This window comes from Aquarana catesbeiana, linkage group LG05, assembly GCF_042186555.1.
Source record: "Aquarana catesbeiana isolate 2022-GZ linkage group LG05, ASM4218655v1, whole genome shotgun sequence".
NCBI lineage: Eukaryota > Metazoa > Chordata > Amphibia > Anura > Ranidae > Aquarana > Aquarana catesbeiana.
The window spans coordinates 492,282,725-492,298,609 of NC_133328.1; the positions used below are offsets into that span (position 1 = coordinate 492,282,725).

Consider the following 15,885-nt stretch of genomic DNA (forward strand, 5'->3'; position numbering starts at 1 on the left):
GCATCAATGCAAATATTACAACATGGTATTGGCATGTGAGCTATATCCTCTTAGTTGCTGATATTAGAACTGTGTTTGCAACTACTTGTTCTGTTTTATTGCAATAGCAAGTGATTTGAAACAGGGAAAGGAAAAATAAACAGCTATGGTGCTGATTAAAAAAATAAATAATAATCTTGCTATTACCCAAAATAACCAGTCATCCTGTTTCATGTCAGGTTGTGAATATAGTCAAATCCTTTAGTAAATCAACCTCAATGGTTCTCTTTTCTTTTGTTTTACTTTTACTTCAATCGCCCAAATAGATAGATAGATAGCTTTTACTTTTAAACCTATAAACAAATGGCAATGTGGCTTGTGTCCAATGTTAAATGCCATAAAGAATGGGGCGTTTAAAAGATTATAAAAAATCGAAATGGTCCCGAGATCTTGTGTCTCTGGACATTGAAGAATGGGACGATATCTGGGATTACCCATTTCAACAATTGATTTTGACCAGAAATAGACTCATACAATTTAAAATAGTTCCTTGCAGTTACCTCACGCCAGCATGGCTAAGTAAGCTTTCGGTTAAACATTCTGCTGCTTTCTGGAGGTGCTTGTCTTCCCCTGCTGATTTCATACATGATTTTTGGTCCTGCTTCGCCATTACACTTTACTAGATTTAGATTCTGCAATATATTACTGATCTCATCATCACTATGGTCCCCTTAGATGTTAGGTTATGTCTCTTGGGCTTGGTGGAGCCTCTGGTCAAAAAACAAAAGGGATCAGGACTCTGCTTGGCCTTCTGTTATTTCACACTAGGAAAGGCATTGTCCATCAATGAAAAGCTCAAGCCCCACCTACCTTAGACAGATGGAAAGCAATGATAAATTCTGTATGACTGCTATAAAAAGCTGCTTGTAGCAGTAGAGGTTAGCCTACTAAATTTGATAAAAATTTGGACATCATGGCTGGAAATCCCAGACTCAACTGTCCTACCCTGAAATTCCCTTCTTTTGGTGGGTATGTTTCTTTAAATGATTATGTGTTGGTTCTAAGAGATACCGAAAACCCTTTTTCAGGTTTCTCTTGTCCCTCCCTATGGTTATTTATTTGATCCCAATTCAGCACATCCCCCCTTATGCTATTGGTTATACTGGAATATGGTTACTTGCTCTCTGTCTATACTAAGGGTTTAGAATGTTTTGGATCATATGTATTACTTCTGCTGGCCTCTGTGAGTCATCTTGAACTGTTAATATTTGAAGCTGTTGTGCATACTTAAATGTGGTGGTTTAGGGAGTTCAGCACTGCAACTTACTTGTTTGGGCATGGTTGGTGCCAGCGTTTTGTACCTTTTTTGGCTTTCTTTGTATGACTTTGTATTACACTCAAAATCTAATAAAAAGTAATGTATGTGTATACTGTGTATGTGTGTGTGTGTGTATATATATATATATATATATATATATATATATATATATATATATATACACACACACACACACACACAGTATATGGAGAAAACTTTCATTATTTGAAAGTTGAAAGAATATAAAAAAAAAGGTAAAAAAGAAAGCAAGATTGCGAAAAATTAAAAGAGGGTTGCAAATGGAAAACACTCAAAAATTCTTTAAAAACACTATATTAACTCCTTCCCACCACCTGGCCTGAATATGTGGCCTGAATGTTTACATTCAGGCCACATATATTACATTCAGGCCTACCCACTGAGAGGTCGCATTTATGCGTATGGCTGGCGGGAAGAGGTTGACAATAAAAAGATCAGGTCTGAGCATGTAGACCCCTTAGTCCATATTGGGGATAGTACTGTCACAGCCTCAAATTAACCACAATGGCCCAGAAACAGTTGGACAAAATAAAGGTGAATAAAGCACCTGGCCAAGATGGCTTATCACCTCAAAGTGATGAGGCATTAATTAGGCTCCAGTGGGTGGAGCAAAACATGTCAGGGGGCGTGACTTTGGCAGAGACTCATGGACTGAGGTCGTTTTCAAGTTTACACTAGCTTGGTTGGACAGGAGTGCAGCACTGCTTTGATTTTATACATGCATCACTTTGGATGAGCACCTTTGGCATCTTTCTCCCTGGTGACTGTGGGAGTTTGGCTTCCTCAGCTTGAGTGGCATTTATAATCTAGCACCAAGGTCCCATTGTTTCTAATTTTTAGAGACTCTTTAGTGACTGTCTTAGTACCAATGGATTGGCACAAGGCCAAAGTGCTGCATGTCATTAAAAAGGAATCAAAGTCTTTACCAATTTACAGACCTGTAGGTTTAACTTCTATAGTCTTGAAGATACTTGAGAGTGTGGTAAGGGACCACCTAGAAAAGTTTTTACTAAAAACGTTATTTGTTATAATAGATAGTGAGCATGGATTTATGAAAGACCAAAGTTGTCAAACAAATCTGATTTCTTTATATGAGGTTTATATGAGGAGTAAGCAAAATGGTACACAAAGGAGTGACTGTGGTTATTGTATACTTGGACTTGGGCAAAAGCATTTGACACAGTTCCCCACATGCAGTATGTGAAACTGAAGTATATAGGCCTGGAAAATTCAGTCTGTAAATGGACAGAGAACCAGCTTGACGATCATATTCAGAGATTAGTGATTAATGATTCATATGCTGAATGTTCTAAGGTTGTTGGCGGTGTACCCAAAGCTCAGTGTTTACTTACTTTTCAACTGTGGAGGACCTCCCCTAAGAAGAAAGGTTACTGTAGCTAATCTCGCTTGTGAAAAGGTGTTTAAGGGGGGATATGATCACCATGCATATATCCATATAGTGACCTTGGTGCAAAGTTTTTAAATTTAATGTAATTGCAAAGGACAAGGGGACGCTCTTTGCTTCTGGAGCAAAGGAAGTTTAACCTCTGCATACAAAAGGGCTTCTTCTAAATAAGCTGTGAAAATGTGAAATAGAATTCACCAGGAACTATTTTAAAAAAAGCTTGGTGCATTCCTGAATGCACAGAATCTAACTGGCTATTAACATTTACTGTATAAGTAGTAACAACAGAGATTGTTGATTGTTTACTCATGCTGGAGCAAATTGGACCATGCTTTCTAAAGTATTTTTCCTTCCTCTGGATCACCCATGGGTATATGTTTTGGTATATGGCGGTTTCAAGTGTATTTTTTTTCTTGGTTTAACTTAATGGACTTTATGTCTTTTTTTCAGCCTTACTATATACCTTTGTAACTATGATATGGGACACTTATATTTGGGGGTTTCAGTGGCTGTTTTGGAAAAGAGGCTATGTAAGGAAAAACATTTGCAGGTCCTCTAAATTACTTTAGGAATTATTGGATACCAGTTTTAAGACAAATCGTCTCAAAGGAGACACCTAGACAGCAAAGAGCAGCAACTTTCAGACTCCCAGACATGCATTTGTCTCAAGACTGCAATGCTGAGCTGGTCCAGCTTAAAGACGAACTAAACTATTGAAGTTGTGTCCAAAAAAAGGTAGACAAAGGGAAGAGAATCAGTCACCAGTATTACTTCTGGTCTCATTGCAACTGATCTTTTACCAATTACTGACTTTACCCTGTTTTTTTCTGTTCTGTTTCTGTCTGTGGAGATGGCCATCTTGATAGAGGTAGGGTTTAGCTTCCTTAAGTCCCAGCGTCCAGCACAGAGAACAGTGAGCAGCACAGCAGTAACTTCACCAAATCTCAATCCATAGCTGGTGAAACTGGACATTGGGGGCAGGAGTGCCTCTCAAACTGGAATAATACACATACAAGTCTGTATAGTCTACAGACATGATTTAAAGGAATTGTGCAGAATATGGAGGCTGCTATTGCTAGTCCTCTTCTAAAAAATGCAGTTTCTTGGCTTTCCTCTGATTCAGTGGTTTCAATATTTTCTGAACCACTAACCCACAAGTATGAGGAGCAAGAAAGTCAGAGTCAAATCAGAATTCCTAATCCTCATATCTGTTCTTGGTCAGTGATTCAGAAAGTATTGAAGCCACTAGATCAGCGTAATGGTCAGGGAACTGATATTTTCAGAAGGAGATGTCAGCAATGGCAGCTTCATGACAGGCTGACTTTAACAAACAAATATGTTATCCTATCATATGGTACCTGCTATGCCCCCTAAAGAATTCTCAGAGACTTTGAATACATATGTTGATGGGTCTCTATGTTTCTGTTACAGTGTTGAAAAATAATTTGTATGCTTCTTTAAAGGCATAGTATGCTTTAAAATATTTCTGTTGTTTTAACTAGGTATTAGTGTGTTATGTTCCCTGTGGCATTTGTTTGCCTTACCTTTTAATGACAGGCTCACATGTTATGGCTGCAGTTTGTAATGCCACGGCTGATCAATTTCCCTATGTTCATGTATGCTTTTACCTAGCGTGTCCATATTAGCTAAAGGGACAGGCAACTGCTTGGTCCAGGTCACACAGTGTCCAATATATTCCTCACTTTCCATCACATATGTGGGAGCACTAACCGCATGTCTGTGTCAGATCTAATTACAGTGTAGCTCTCACCCGCAGAAAGACCCAGGGATTGTAAGATATGTAGTTTCTTCAAAGGAAGTGTCAGTTCTTAGACTACACATATAGGTCATGCATTAACCTATGGAGTACCATACCACATGCCTCATGTTTCAACACAAACAAAAACTTTTAACAAATGAATGTTTAGAATTACAAGAAAGAAAAGTTGTGAAACATTGAGAAAAAAATGACCTTTTACTAAATTTTACAATACAAAAGCAACATAAACATATGCTGAAATCGCAAAAGCGAAAGCAACTCATTCTCATCATGATATTACTCCTGTACACATTTGATTTTAATGCCATTTCGCCAATGGCTTTCCAATTTTCATAAAACAGTATACATTATTTTATTTTACACTCTACGTAGACAAAACATTGTTCGTTGCAATGACAGGAGTGGTGGGTGGAACGCACAGCTTACTCATTATTCATTAGACTCCCTTATAATTGATTGCTGATGAAAGCAGAAAGCCAATAAACATAAGCACAATAAAGAGTCAGTAAACCTACTTAGGTATCAATTATATATGGCATGTCCTATAAAAGTGAGTAAATGTGCTCTGCCTCTCCTATTAAAGAAGAATTTCCGGTTTTGTTATACCAGACTGCGCTTATATGTAGGACTCCCACATATGTTTTTTAGACTGCAAAAATATACATGTATATTGATCAGCTGGGCTTTCATGCACAGATCAAGGTGACAACACAAACAAGGTCTCATATAAGCCTTAACATGTTAATTTTATTTCAAAAGCAAGCATCAGTATATTTTTAAACATGCATCTATTATAAAATAATACCGGGTGATCTTGCCATGGTCCTTGTGCAGGTACTTCCCATTTATGGTGACAATTAGTACTTCTTAGTACTTCTGTACTGTCACCCTGTCACATAGGTTTTTAATGAAGACTACAAGTGACCATTTCAGCACATATTATGCAAGCATAGCCCATTGTTGTCAGTATAGGGTAAGAAATGTTATGCTGCCATCCATGGAGTGCATGTAGACAAGAGGGGGCTGCAAAGAGGCTGCAAGATATCAGCAGCATTGAGTTGCAGCAAAAGGTAAAAAAAAAGAGAAAACAAGTACTTTTTTCAACAAAAAAGTACAATTGTGTAGTATTGGTTTATGATTTATTTTAAATATACATGTAAAAGATAATAATGGTATCAGTATATGTTAATGTTTTTTTAAAAGCCTTGTTTACATGTATGATTTGTAATTGTTTATGTACTGAGCACAGTCATATCACATATGGCTAATTACATATGCAGGTTCAGCTTCCTGCTTTAAAATGCAAGTCTGTAAGACCCCTTTAGCGCTGTTAGCGATAAAACGACGCTTGTTTCAGCAGCATTTTCAGCCATTAGCGGGGTGGTTTTAAGCCCCCCCAAAAAGGGTTAAAAACTCCTGTTTTGCTGCGCTTTCAAATCACTTTTCAGGCTCTTTGAAAGTGCTGCCCATTCATTCCAATGGGCAGGGCATTTTGGGAGCGCTGAATAAAGTGCTCCCAACCCACCCCAAAGATGCTGCTTGCATGAATTTTGGTAACGTCCAGCAAGCGCACTGCCCGAGTGTGAAAAGTCACACTGGAATGAATGGGAGGCAGTTTTCAGGTGCTTAGCAGAGGTTATTTCTAGCGCTAAATGGCCTGAAAACCGTCCAGTATGAAAGGGGCCTTACTCATTAAAAAGAATGTACTCTATGTCTGAAAGATATTTTATCTTTAGACTGCTTTCACATTGAAAGAGGCGGCCTTTAGCGGTAAAGCGCTGCTCAGTTTAGCGGCACCTTACCCCTGTTTAAGCGGCACATTTGTGTCGCTTTTCACCCGCTGGCAGGATGCTTTTAACCCACCAAAAAAGGGTTAAAATTCCCGTTTTTGTGGTGCTTTGAAATCGCTTTTTAGGCGCTTTGAAAGCGCTGCCCATTCATTCCAATGGCAGGGCATTTTGGGAGCGCTAAAGACAGCACTCCCAACCCACCCCAAAGATGCTGCTTGCAGGAATTTTCAGAACGTCCCGCAAGCGCACTGCCCCAGTGTGAAAAGTCACACTGGAATGAATGGGGGGTGGTTTTCAGGCGCTTAGCAGAGGCTGTTTCCAGCACTAAAGTGCCTGAAGACCGCCCCAGTGTTAAAGGGGTCTAAAGCCTTGTACACACGGTACGAAAATCAGAAGGGGATTGTCATTTTACAGGCTGTTGTCCGAAGTTCTTACCATTAGTACACTCCTTTCAACACTCCCCAGTCTTGCCGGCCGGCAAGACTGGGGAACTTGAGAAGTGTCTACGACCACCAGAACCTCTGAGAGTAGCTGTTAAAATGATCTATTTAACTCACTTAAATAATACTGCATTGGTTAATTGTAACCATTTAACAATAATGAAATTGCAACAATAATATTTATTGAACCACGTAAGGCATATGAGTGCTGTCACTGCTGACTTGTATTTGATTTTGTCAGCTCCAGGGTGTCATTCCTTTCCTTGCCTCATTACCAAGAGCCTTTTCACACTGACATCATTGCCACGTTAGCGGTAAAGCGCCACTAGTTTTAGCTGCGCTTTACCGTTGTTTTAGATGCGCTTTTCAGCCGCTAGCGAGGTGCTTTTAAACCTAGCCAGCGCCCAAATAAAGAGTTAAAAGCTCCCGCAAAGCAACTGTACATACAGAAACAAACATGCAGGTAGTCTGAACTGAACCTGCAGTTCAGCCTCTTTGCATCTTTAGTATAAATCCATTTATCTAGATTTATTTATAAACGGGTTTCAGTTTTCATTGGGATGAATATTTAAACAAAAACTTTTATATCAATATATTCCTCCATGGCAACAAAGGATATAAATATAATCCTCCATAGCCACAAAGAATATAAATCCGCTTTGTGTGCAACAAATGAAATTGGGGTCAATACACTAAGAGATAAATACCACATGAATTTTTGAGTTAAAATAACTCATGCAGTATTTATCTCAAAAGTAGTCAATTCACTAAAAAAAACATGCATTATTTATTGAATTTATTTGTTAAATATTTGTGTTTTGTGATATTTAGCACTTAAATTTTGCGTTATTTTTGGTGGGTTTTTTTTTTCGTTTTTTTTTTTTTCTTTTCTTTTTTTTTGCAAGCAAACACTGCACCAGAAGGCACACAGCAATATTGTTAAACTATGAAAACATTTAAGGGTGTTTTCATTCACAAAAACGATCTTCCTCTGATGAAATGTTACAATTTATTTTCATTCCAGGGCTCAGAGGAGAACATTTTCACACTGATACATTGTATACTTTTCACTTCCTGGCCAGTGCAGAGTTCCCCTAATTGTTATTTTGTACTTTTCTAAAATACCGCCAGCGAACACCAGGTGATGAATAACGAATATATATATATATATAAAAAGACTGCGCTGTATATAAACCTAAAACTATAGCTGCAACTCAAAGTGAAACACACGAAGATAGGTTAAATAAGGAGCTGCGCTCTCAGATTGACATATTATCCAATGTGAATGCAAACAAATTAAGAAAAATGAAAAATAATAACAAGTCCCAATGAGTGAATCATGTAACATATATAAAGTCCTCCAATGCAGAGTGGTGGATTCACTCTGTCCGTCCTTAAAGTCACAGGATTTTCATCAATTTTTGCTGTTTGTCTTTTCACTAATTTTCTCACTGGAGGAATTCCTGAGATTTCACTGTGCATTGGAGGACTTTACATATGTCACATGATTCACTCATTGGGACTTGTTATTATTTTTCATTTTTCTTAATTTGTTCGTATTCACATTGATAAATAACAAATGTGTGTGTGTTTTTAGTGAATTTGGTGTGTGTGTTTTTAGTGAATTGACTTTAATGATTTATCTAATTTTTTTTTTGTTTGTTTGTTTTTTTCTCACTATTTTAACAAATGTGCGGTATTTAACTCACATTCGATATTTTACTTTGATGAATTGACTATTTTACTATCTCATGCGATATATATCTCAATTACCAGTATTCATCAATTGAGGATCCAGTTTGAAGAGCTACCCATACATGGCCTGATTATTGTCCAAATTTTTTATTTTTTACCTATTGTGCAGATAACTGGCACATGCATAGGCCACGCTGAACACCTTAGCGTAACAAATAACATTTAGAATCAAACAACAAATACAGAGGATGTATTTGTACCAGGGCTGTACAGTCCATGCATAAAATGCCTTTATAGGTCATACAGAGTCAACCAAAAAAACTAATCTGCTGCCATCCAGGCCTACTGTATCAATAAAGAATAGATGGTCTGGTTTGCTTATGAATGACTAGCTTTAGGATTAGGAATAAGTCATTCATTTGCTAGAAATCAATTACCTATAATTGCGTAATGTATATAAATTAGAAAGTATCATGTAAAATCTCCTGTGGGATGGCTTCTGATTTTTGAATTCTGTTCTGTATACCCAAAGATAATGAGACTGATTAACTCCCATTGTACAATTTCTTCCTCCTTGCAGAATAAGCACTATGGGAACAATGAGTTCAGTGTGATTCAGTCATTATGTCATCTGTGTTTTTTGCCTGTTTATACTACTGGCAAATGTATGACAATTTGTTGAGAATTCACATATGTTCCACATAAAGACATATGTCAAGACAACATTTATTGCAGCGTTACACCATGTGTGCTACTTCATTGTGGATAAAAATGTGATTAAAGTATTAGTACTATTTTTTTTTATGTTTCTGCCTCCATCACTCCCTCACCTACACAGCCAGGCTGCCACTCAATGCTCTTGTCTCAGAAACACAGCACTGGTAATAATGGGTGGTGTGCGATACATGCCTCCGGCTATCTGGCTCAGCTCATCTCATCTATGATTCATGGTACAGGGTGTGTATTGCTTTTCTCATGTCAGGTCTGCTCATGCCCAGACAGTACACATCCCAGCGTTATCTCCACTTACACCTGAGCAAGATCACCTATATAGAAAAGGGATGGTTTACAAAAATATGACAAGCTATCCTGAGCAACCAATCAGAATATTTGCCTGATTGATGGCTATTGGCAATTGTTCTAAATTTTCACCAGTGCTCTCTTTTTTTATTTATTTATTTATTTTTTTATCTGTAAATTTTGTAAACAGCGTTTTTGCTTTTTTTTTATTGTGATGTACAGTGCTAAAGAAATCTTAAAGTAAAAACATGCTTATACTAGACATTGTTGCAAGTTTGCTTTAGGGAAAACAGTATGGATAAACTTCCTACTTTCCCTACATTCTCCACAATCCAATGTTTCACAACATCCAATAATCTATGTGCACAGGGTTCACCAAGCTGCACCTTACTTCTATTTGAGAAGGCTGGGACCTAACCATTGGCAACTCAGGCAACCCAACGCTGCAATACTGAAAAACAGGGAGAGTGTTAATACATCAGAGCAGCAAGGGAGCACAGGGACAATACATAATTTCTACCCTCCTTTAAATCAAACATATTACTTTGGTCTAAATATTCACACTGATGGCACACAATATAAAAGAGGAAGATAAACATAAATGTCATCATCTAATATTTGCCAGAGATCAAAATTTTCCATGTTTATGGAGGACAATGAGCACCTATGCTTGCAGTGATGGTCTATATATTGTCATAGAGGGTTGAAAGCCAAAAAGAAGACTTGCTCGGTGCCCAAAATTTACTGGCAGGCAGGTATGAATCACTGGGACAGGGAATGCCTACCAAGGATTAGAGGTCTTGTTTAAAAACATAAAATCATTTTAAAATGGTTTTAATAATCTATGGTACCCTTAGCAGGAACCCTGTATTGTTCCAACTATAAGGGTAATAAGATGTTTAAAAATATATATTTTTTTATCTACATGCATTCCAGCATGCTATTGGTATTTGTTCCATACCAAACTGAGTTGGATGGAGCTGGTGGTAGCTCATACAAACATTACTGCTTCAGCAAGGTTGGCAACATTTTATTACATGCAAATGTCTGATGCTGTTTGTTTTACAATATGTCAAAGGTGCTTTTTATGATTACCTTGGATTCAGCTGAAAAGTACCGCAATTCTTATAAAAGCAACTGCCCTATTTTTTTTCTGTAAAAAAAAAGTAGAGAAATCTCTTGAGATACAGCAGCGGTAAATGCTTATTAAAAAGCATCTCCAATCAATCAGATGTTTACAGAGCAGAAAAAAAAACAGAAATTTTCAAGCGAGATAATTGCATTGTTTTTAATAGGGTTCCAATGTATTTTCTAAAGTTTTTTCCAGATTTCCAACAGGGTTTACAAGCAGGGACACCCATCCACATCAACATACATTTTTGGCGCTATATAAATCCTGTATAATAATAATAATAATCAACTTCCATGTCAAGCAGTTTTCTACCTTCTTCTGAATAGTTATAACTCCTGTAACTTTGCTGATGGAAATGTGATTGAAAAAGCTGGCCATACATAGCTGGCTGAACGGGAAAAAAAATGACACGATTCCTCCATCCACACAATTCGGGGGAATCCTCCCCACTGCCCTACTGTAATCTAATAGCAGGGAGACTCTCCTGCTGTCAGAATACACAACCTATTGCCTGCAACGCTGTTCGAGTAGCTTGTATCCGACAGGGCAGTTGAACAGAAATCATTTGGTAGAGTGACCACAAATGGATAGAAATTGATCCCTGCTGAACCTGACAAATTTTGATCCATGTATGGCCAGCTTTACACTGCAATTTTCATTGTTTACAGAATGTAGAATATTATTGTATTAAGAATTTGAAAACCTGTGTCTAGAAGCCTTGCATTTACAAAGATCTGCCTTCAGTAATAAGTCATTTGTGATTTCTAAATTTTATGGATATGATAAGCATTTATATATAGAGTATATAAATCTGTGAATGTGACATTCACCCAACATTCACTGCAAAGGAATCTTCCTAGTGAATGTTTGATGTTACAGTGATTGATTCATCCGCAGTGAATGTTTAGTAGTTGCCACATTTGCTACTTTATAAATATGCCCCTTAACGTGGAAGTAACAACATTTTTTAGATATAAAGCGAAAAGGTTAGAACCCATGAAAGTTTTTTGTATTGTTGTTTGTTTTGTGGTGACCATTGCCCCAGTACAGAAAACAATGTTAAGTCCAATATTTTGGAGTTGTCATAGGAAGAGAAGGTGATTGGAAATCTTCCAATGAATATACCTGTTATGGCGACAACTGTCTAAGAGGAGATATCACTTTGCTCTGGGGGGGATTTCCTTTTACTTCCTGTTCTTTCTCTGGTAAAGGAACTTAAGAAAGAAACTCCTCAACAAGACATAGACAAACAGCAACAAACAGGGGGCATAACCATTCCCTACTCTATCCGAAACAAAACAAAAGATTCTGACTTTACATACTCATCACGAGAAGTACATAGGCGTGTTGATACTTTTTAATCATGGGTTTAATTCAGAGACTAAGAACAAGTATGTGTTTTAGGACTGATTACCTTTCTCTGACTTTTCTGATCTGCATGTCTGTTCCTGGTCAGAGACGCAAAAAAACCCTGAAGCCAGCTGAAAAATATTTATATGAACACACCACCTAAATACTAACCAAATGTTTATTTTTTCTTTTTAGATATGTTTGCAGTGTAGCTGTAACTGGAATGTGCAGGTAATGAAAGTCTAGTCATGTTTCATTTTTGATCTTTGTATTGCACATAAAAGGTATACTTTAAGAATGCCATTATAGCTTATACATATTGTCGAAAAAACAGGAATTTATCAAATAAAATTACAGAATCTAAATCATAGTTGATAACTTTATGTCTAGTGTGTACTTAATGTTTACTTTGAGTTATAATGTAAGGCTAATCGTTGGAATAAATGTCTTAATGTTCTTATATACATAAAATGAGTGTTGCACAGTTCATGCTGATTTTGGGTGGATAAGAAAAGGATAACATGTCTATCCTTCTGCCATTGCCCATTTTTTTGCAGGTAAATAAAGGAAAAGATAAATATGGAAACATCACATGGCAGGAAGTCCAATATAGCACACGCCCAAAGCGTACATGGGTCGTACCTCCATTGACTATGCAAGAAGAAGATGATAACAGACCCAGGAATCCTATAGCAAAGGTATGAAGTGTATTGGGATCAACGAATGCAACTTTTTTTTTACACTTGGGCTATGGATACACTAGGAATTAAATCTTTTTTATTGAGAGATCTCACTGCATGTTAGCAGTTATCTCATTATCAGCACATAAACCTTTTCTGTTGCAAAAGTCTGTGCTTATATCATTGAGTTGCAGCACAACACTAATGTAGCCACCCTCGTGGTATGATTATGTCAGATTTTTGTGTCTCAAAAGCGGTACATTGTTTTTCATAGAAATTTGGCTTTTTATATTTTAGGCCTGTAATTCTTAGTAATAACACACCTAAATCTGTCCAAACAAGAGTCTAGTAGACATCCCGGGTATTATAAAGTTTGAAACACTAAATCAGAAATAATATACTATAAATAATTATAAAAATTAATAATATAATAATAATAAAATGAATTTCCCCACGAATCACTATCACTCAATTCTGCAAGTGTTCTCATTTACTATCGTTGTTTTCTAGCTGGTCTCAAACCGCTTTTGACGTAAAGGGACACTTTTTGGATGCCATGGACAATCTCAAGTTTCCATGCAAAAAGAACAGTATGCTGTATATAATATAAAAGTGCATGCAGGGCACTGGACAAAGCATTAGGTACAAAAGGGATGTGAAATGATTTCATACAGTAATGTAATCTGTAAGATTACAGTGTACTGTATGTGTTATGAATTTTGTACTTTTTTAATTTGCCGCCAGGCTCCGCCCCCATGCTTTGCAACGCTGGCAGGAAACAGAGCCCGACACACAGAGCATCGGGTGGAGGACAGAGCCCGCAGACGCTGCGGGGGACATCACAGGATCCTGGGGACAAGGTAAGTAACCCGAACCAGGATCCTGAGATGCAATCCCGAGTGTGGCTCGGGGTTACCGCTAATGGTACTGAAATTTAACCCTGAGCCACACTCAAGAATACCACCAGGGAGGTTAATATCCATGGTTTCAAATATTTTCAGGCTACCCCCCCCCTGCTGTCCACACCTCATCCATAGTGCTTTATTACATATACACATACAAACACACACCTTTATGTCATATGATATTACTGCAAAGGTCTAGGAAACGCCAAATTTCAGTAAAAACACACTAACGTGAATGTTAGGGCAAACAAATGCAATAAATTATCCAAGTTTTAGGTAAAATATAAAAGACGCAGTTGCACCGAGTAAATAAATAGCCAACATGCCAAACCTTAAATTTTTGTGCGTCCGTGAAATGGTGTCAATCTTCAGCATCACTATATTTTCTATAAGCGATGAATCAAAAGCCCCCTATAGGTATCAGTTTAGTGTTATGGAGGAACTTTTGTGTTAGAATTATTGCTCTCACTCCGGTGTTCGTGACGATATGTAACATGTGTATCGCAATCAACATTTTCACACGTAGGCGCCCCGGCGTGGAGCTCGGCGATTGCTGGTGTGCTGCGTCACTCTGACACACCGCCTCTGACGGAGGCTCCTTACCACGTGATCAGCTGTGACCAATGATAGCTGATCACAGCATGAACCAGGAAGTGCCGGTAAACGGCTTTCCTCGGTTCACGCTGACAGGGAGAGTCGATCTGTGGCTCTCCTGTCAGAAGTGGGTCTACGCTGATAATCAGCACATTGATTTTTAGCGCAGCGCCCATCAGAGGTGCCACTACAATGCCAAACAGTGCCCATCAGCTGCCAGGCAGTGTCCATCAGTAACACCTGTCAGTACCCATTAAAGTGCCAATCAGTGCCCATCGAAGTGCCAATCAAAGCCCATCAAAGTGCCAATTAGTACCCCATCAGTAATGCCTGTCAGTGCCCTTCAGATGCCCATCAGTAATGCCTGTCAGTACCTCCTCATAAGTGCTGCCTATCAGTGCCATCTATGAGTGCCCATCAGTGCCACCTATCAGTGCTTATCAGTGCCACTTATCTGTGCCCATCAGTGCCACTTATCTGTGCCCATCAGTGCCGTCTATCAGTGGCCATCAGTGCCCATCAGTGCCACCTTATCAGTGCCACCTCATCAGTGCCCATCAGTGCAGCCTCATCAGTGCCCGTCAGTGAAGGAGAAAACTAAATTTTATAACAGAAACAAAGAAAAACTTTTTTTTTTTAATTTGTGGAAAGAAAATGATAACAATTTATTTGTGTACAGTGTTGTATGACTGCACAATTGTCATTCAAAATGTGACAGCACTGAAAGCTGAAAATTGTCCTGGGCAAGAAGGGGGGAAAGTGGCCAGTATTGAAGTGGTTAATGAAGTCTCCTGTGTCACATATTTGTACTTTTTATTATATGGAGCCTATAATTTGCACCCTTTGTTTATTTATTATGCAGTGCCTCACAATGTATTGCAATTTTATAAATAAAAAGCATACAGATCCTCCTCTTCTCTAAACTGGAGGCGAGAGGTAGTAATTTAATTTACGTTTGCCCAACGGTATTAGTGCACCATTGTAAATACTACTGTAAAATATAACATTGTCTTCATACCTATTGTCTTAAAAGGTTCATTCTGACTTGGAGGTAAAGAAGGGTACTATACTTTATAGAATTACTGGACAAGGTGTGGATCAACCACCGTTCAATGTGTTTATTATGGATCCTAGAACAGGATACTTGAATGTGACTGATGCCCGTATTGATCGTGAACAAACGCCCTTTTTATATGTAAGTTAAACTACTATGTTTTACATTCTAACTGTATTTAAAATAAGCACAGATAAGCTTACAACTGTATTTCTGTGAGAATGTTAATTGGTCAGAAATGTGTTCTGCATCTCTACTCTTAGATCGTTATGATAGTTTAGGCTTATTTCACAGGAGTAGCTGTATATGCTGCTATACAGTTGTACTATCTCCCTGTCAAAGCTGAAACATAAGACAGTGTCAAGCTATAAAGCCACTTTGGATGCTGACATTTCTGCTGCCTGAGCTCAGGGCTGATTGTCATCATTTTGTCTGGGCTAATGAAGGAGAGTAAAATTGTTATATTCTTACTGCAGCTATAAGATACTCAATATAAAAAATACTTTGTTATATGACAGATTTGAGCATCTGTTATCAGCGTAGGCTAGTCAGGGAATAGAATGGCTTTACAGCCTGACATTCATCCTGGCACTTCTGCTCTGACAGGGATAGAATACAAGTAAAATGTTTAAAAAATCAAATTATTTTATCAAGTTTACTAGATGACAATTGGTGATTACTATATCTACCTTTAACATGTAGAC

The 15,885-nt window shown here is 37.9% G+C and overlaps 1 protein-coding gene and 1 long non-coding RNA gene across 2 annotated transcripts in view; one reads left to right on the plus strand and one right to left on the minus strand.

The window, feature by feature from the left end:
- Nucleotides 1–15,885, minus strand: part of LOC141145133 (uncharacterized) — a 51,421-nt gene that overhangs the window by 23,491 nt on the left and 12,045 nt on the right. The gene's annotated exons all lie outside the window — the stretch shown is intronic.
- Nucleotides 1–15,885, plus strand: part of LOC141145132 (desmoglein-4-like) — a 90,529-nt gene that overhangs the window by 18,066 nt on the left and 56,578 nt on the right. The window contains exons 2-4 of the mRNA XM_073631515.1: nucleotides 12,144–12,179; nucleotides 12,506–12,646; nucleotides 15,161–15,322. Of these exons, the coding sequence (XP_073487616.1) occupies nucleotides 12,144–12,179; nucleotides 12,506–12,646; nucleotides 15,161–15,322 (339 nt within the window). The remainder of the gene's footprint in view (nucleotides 1–12,143; nucleotides 12,180–12,505; nucleotides 12,647–15,160; nucleotides 15,323–15,885) is intronic.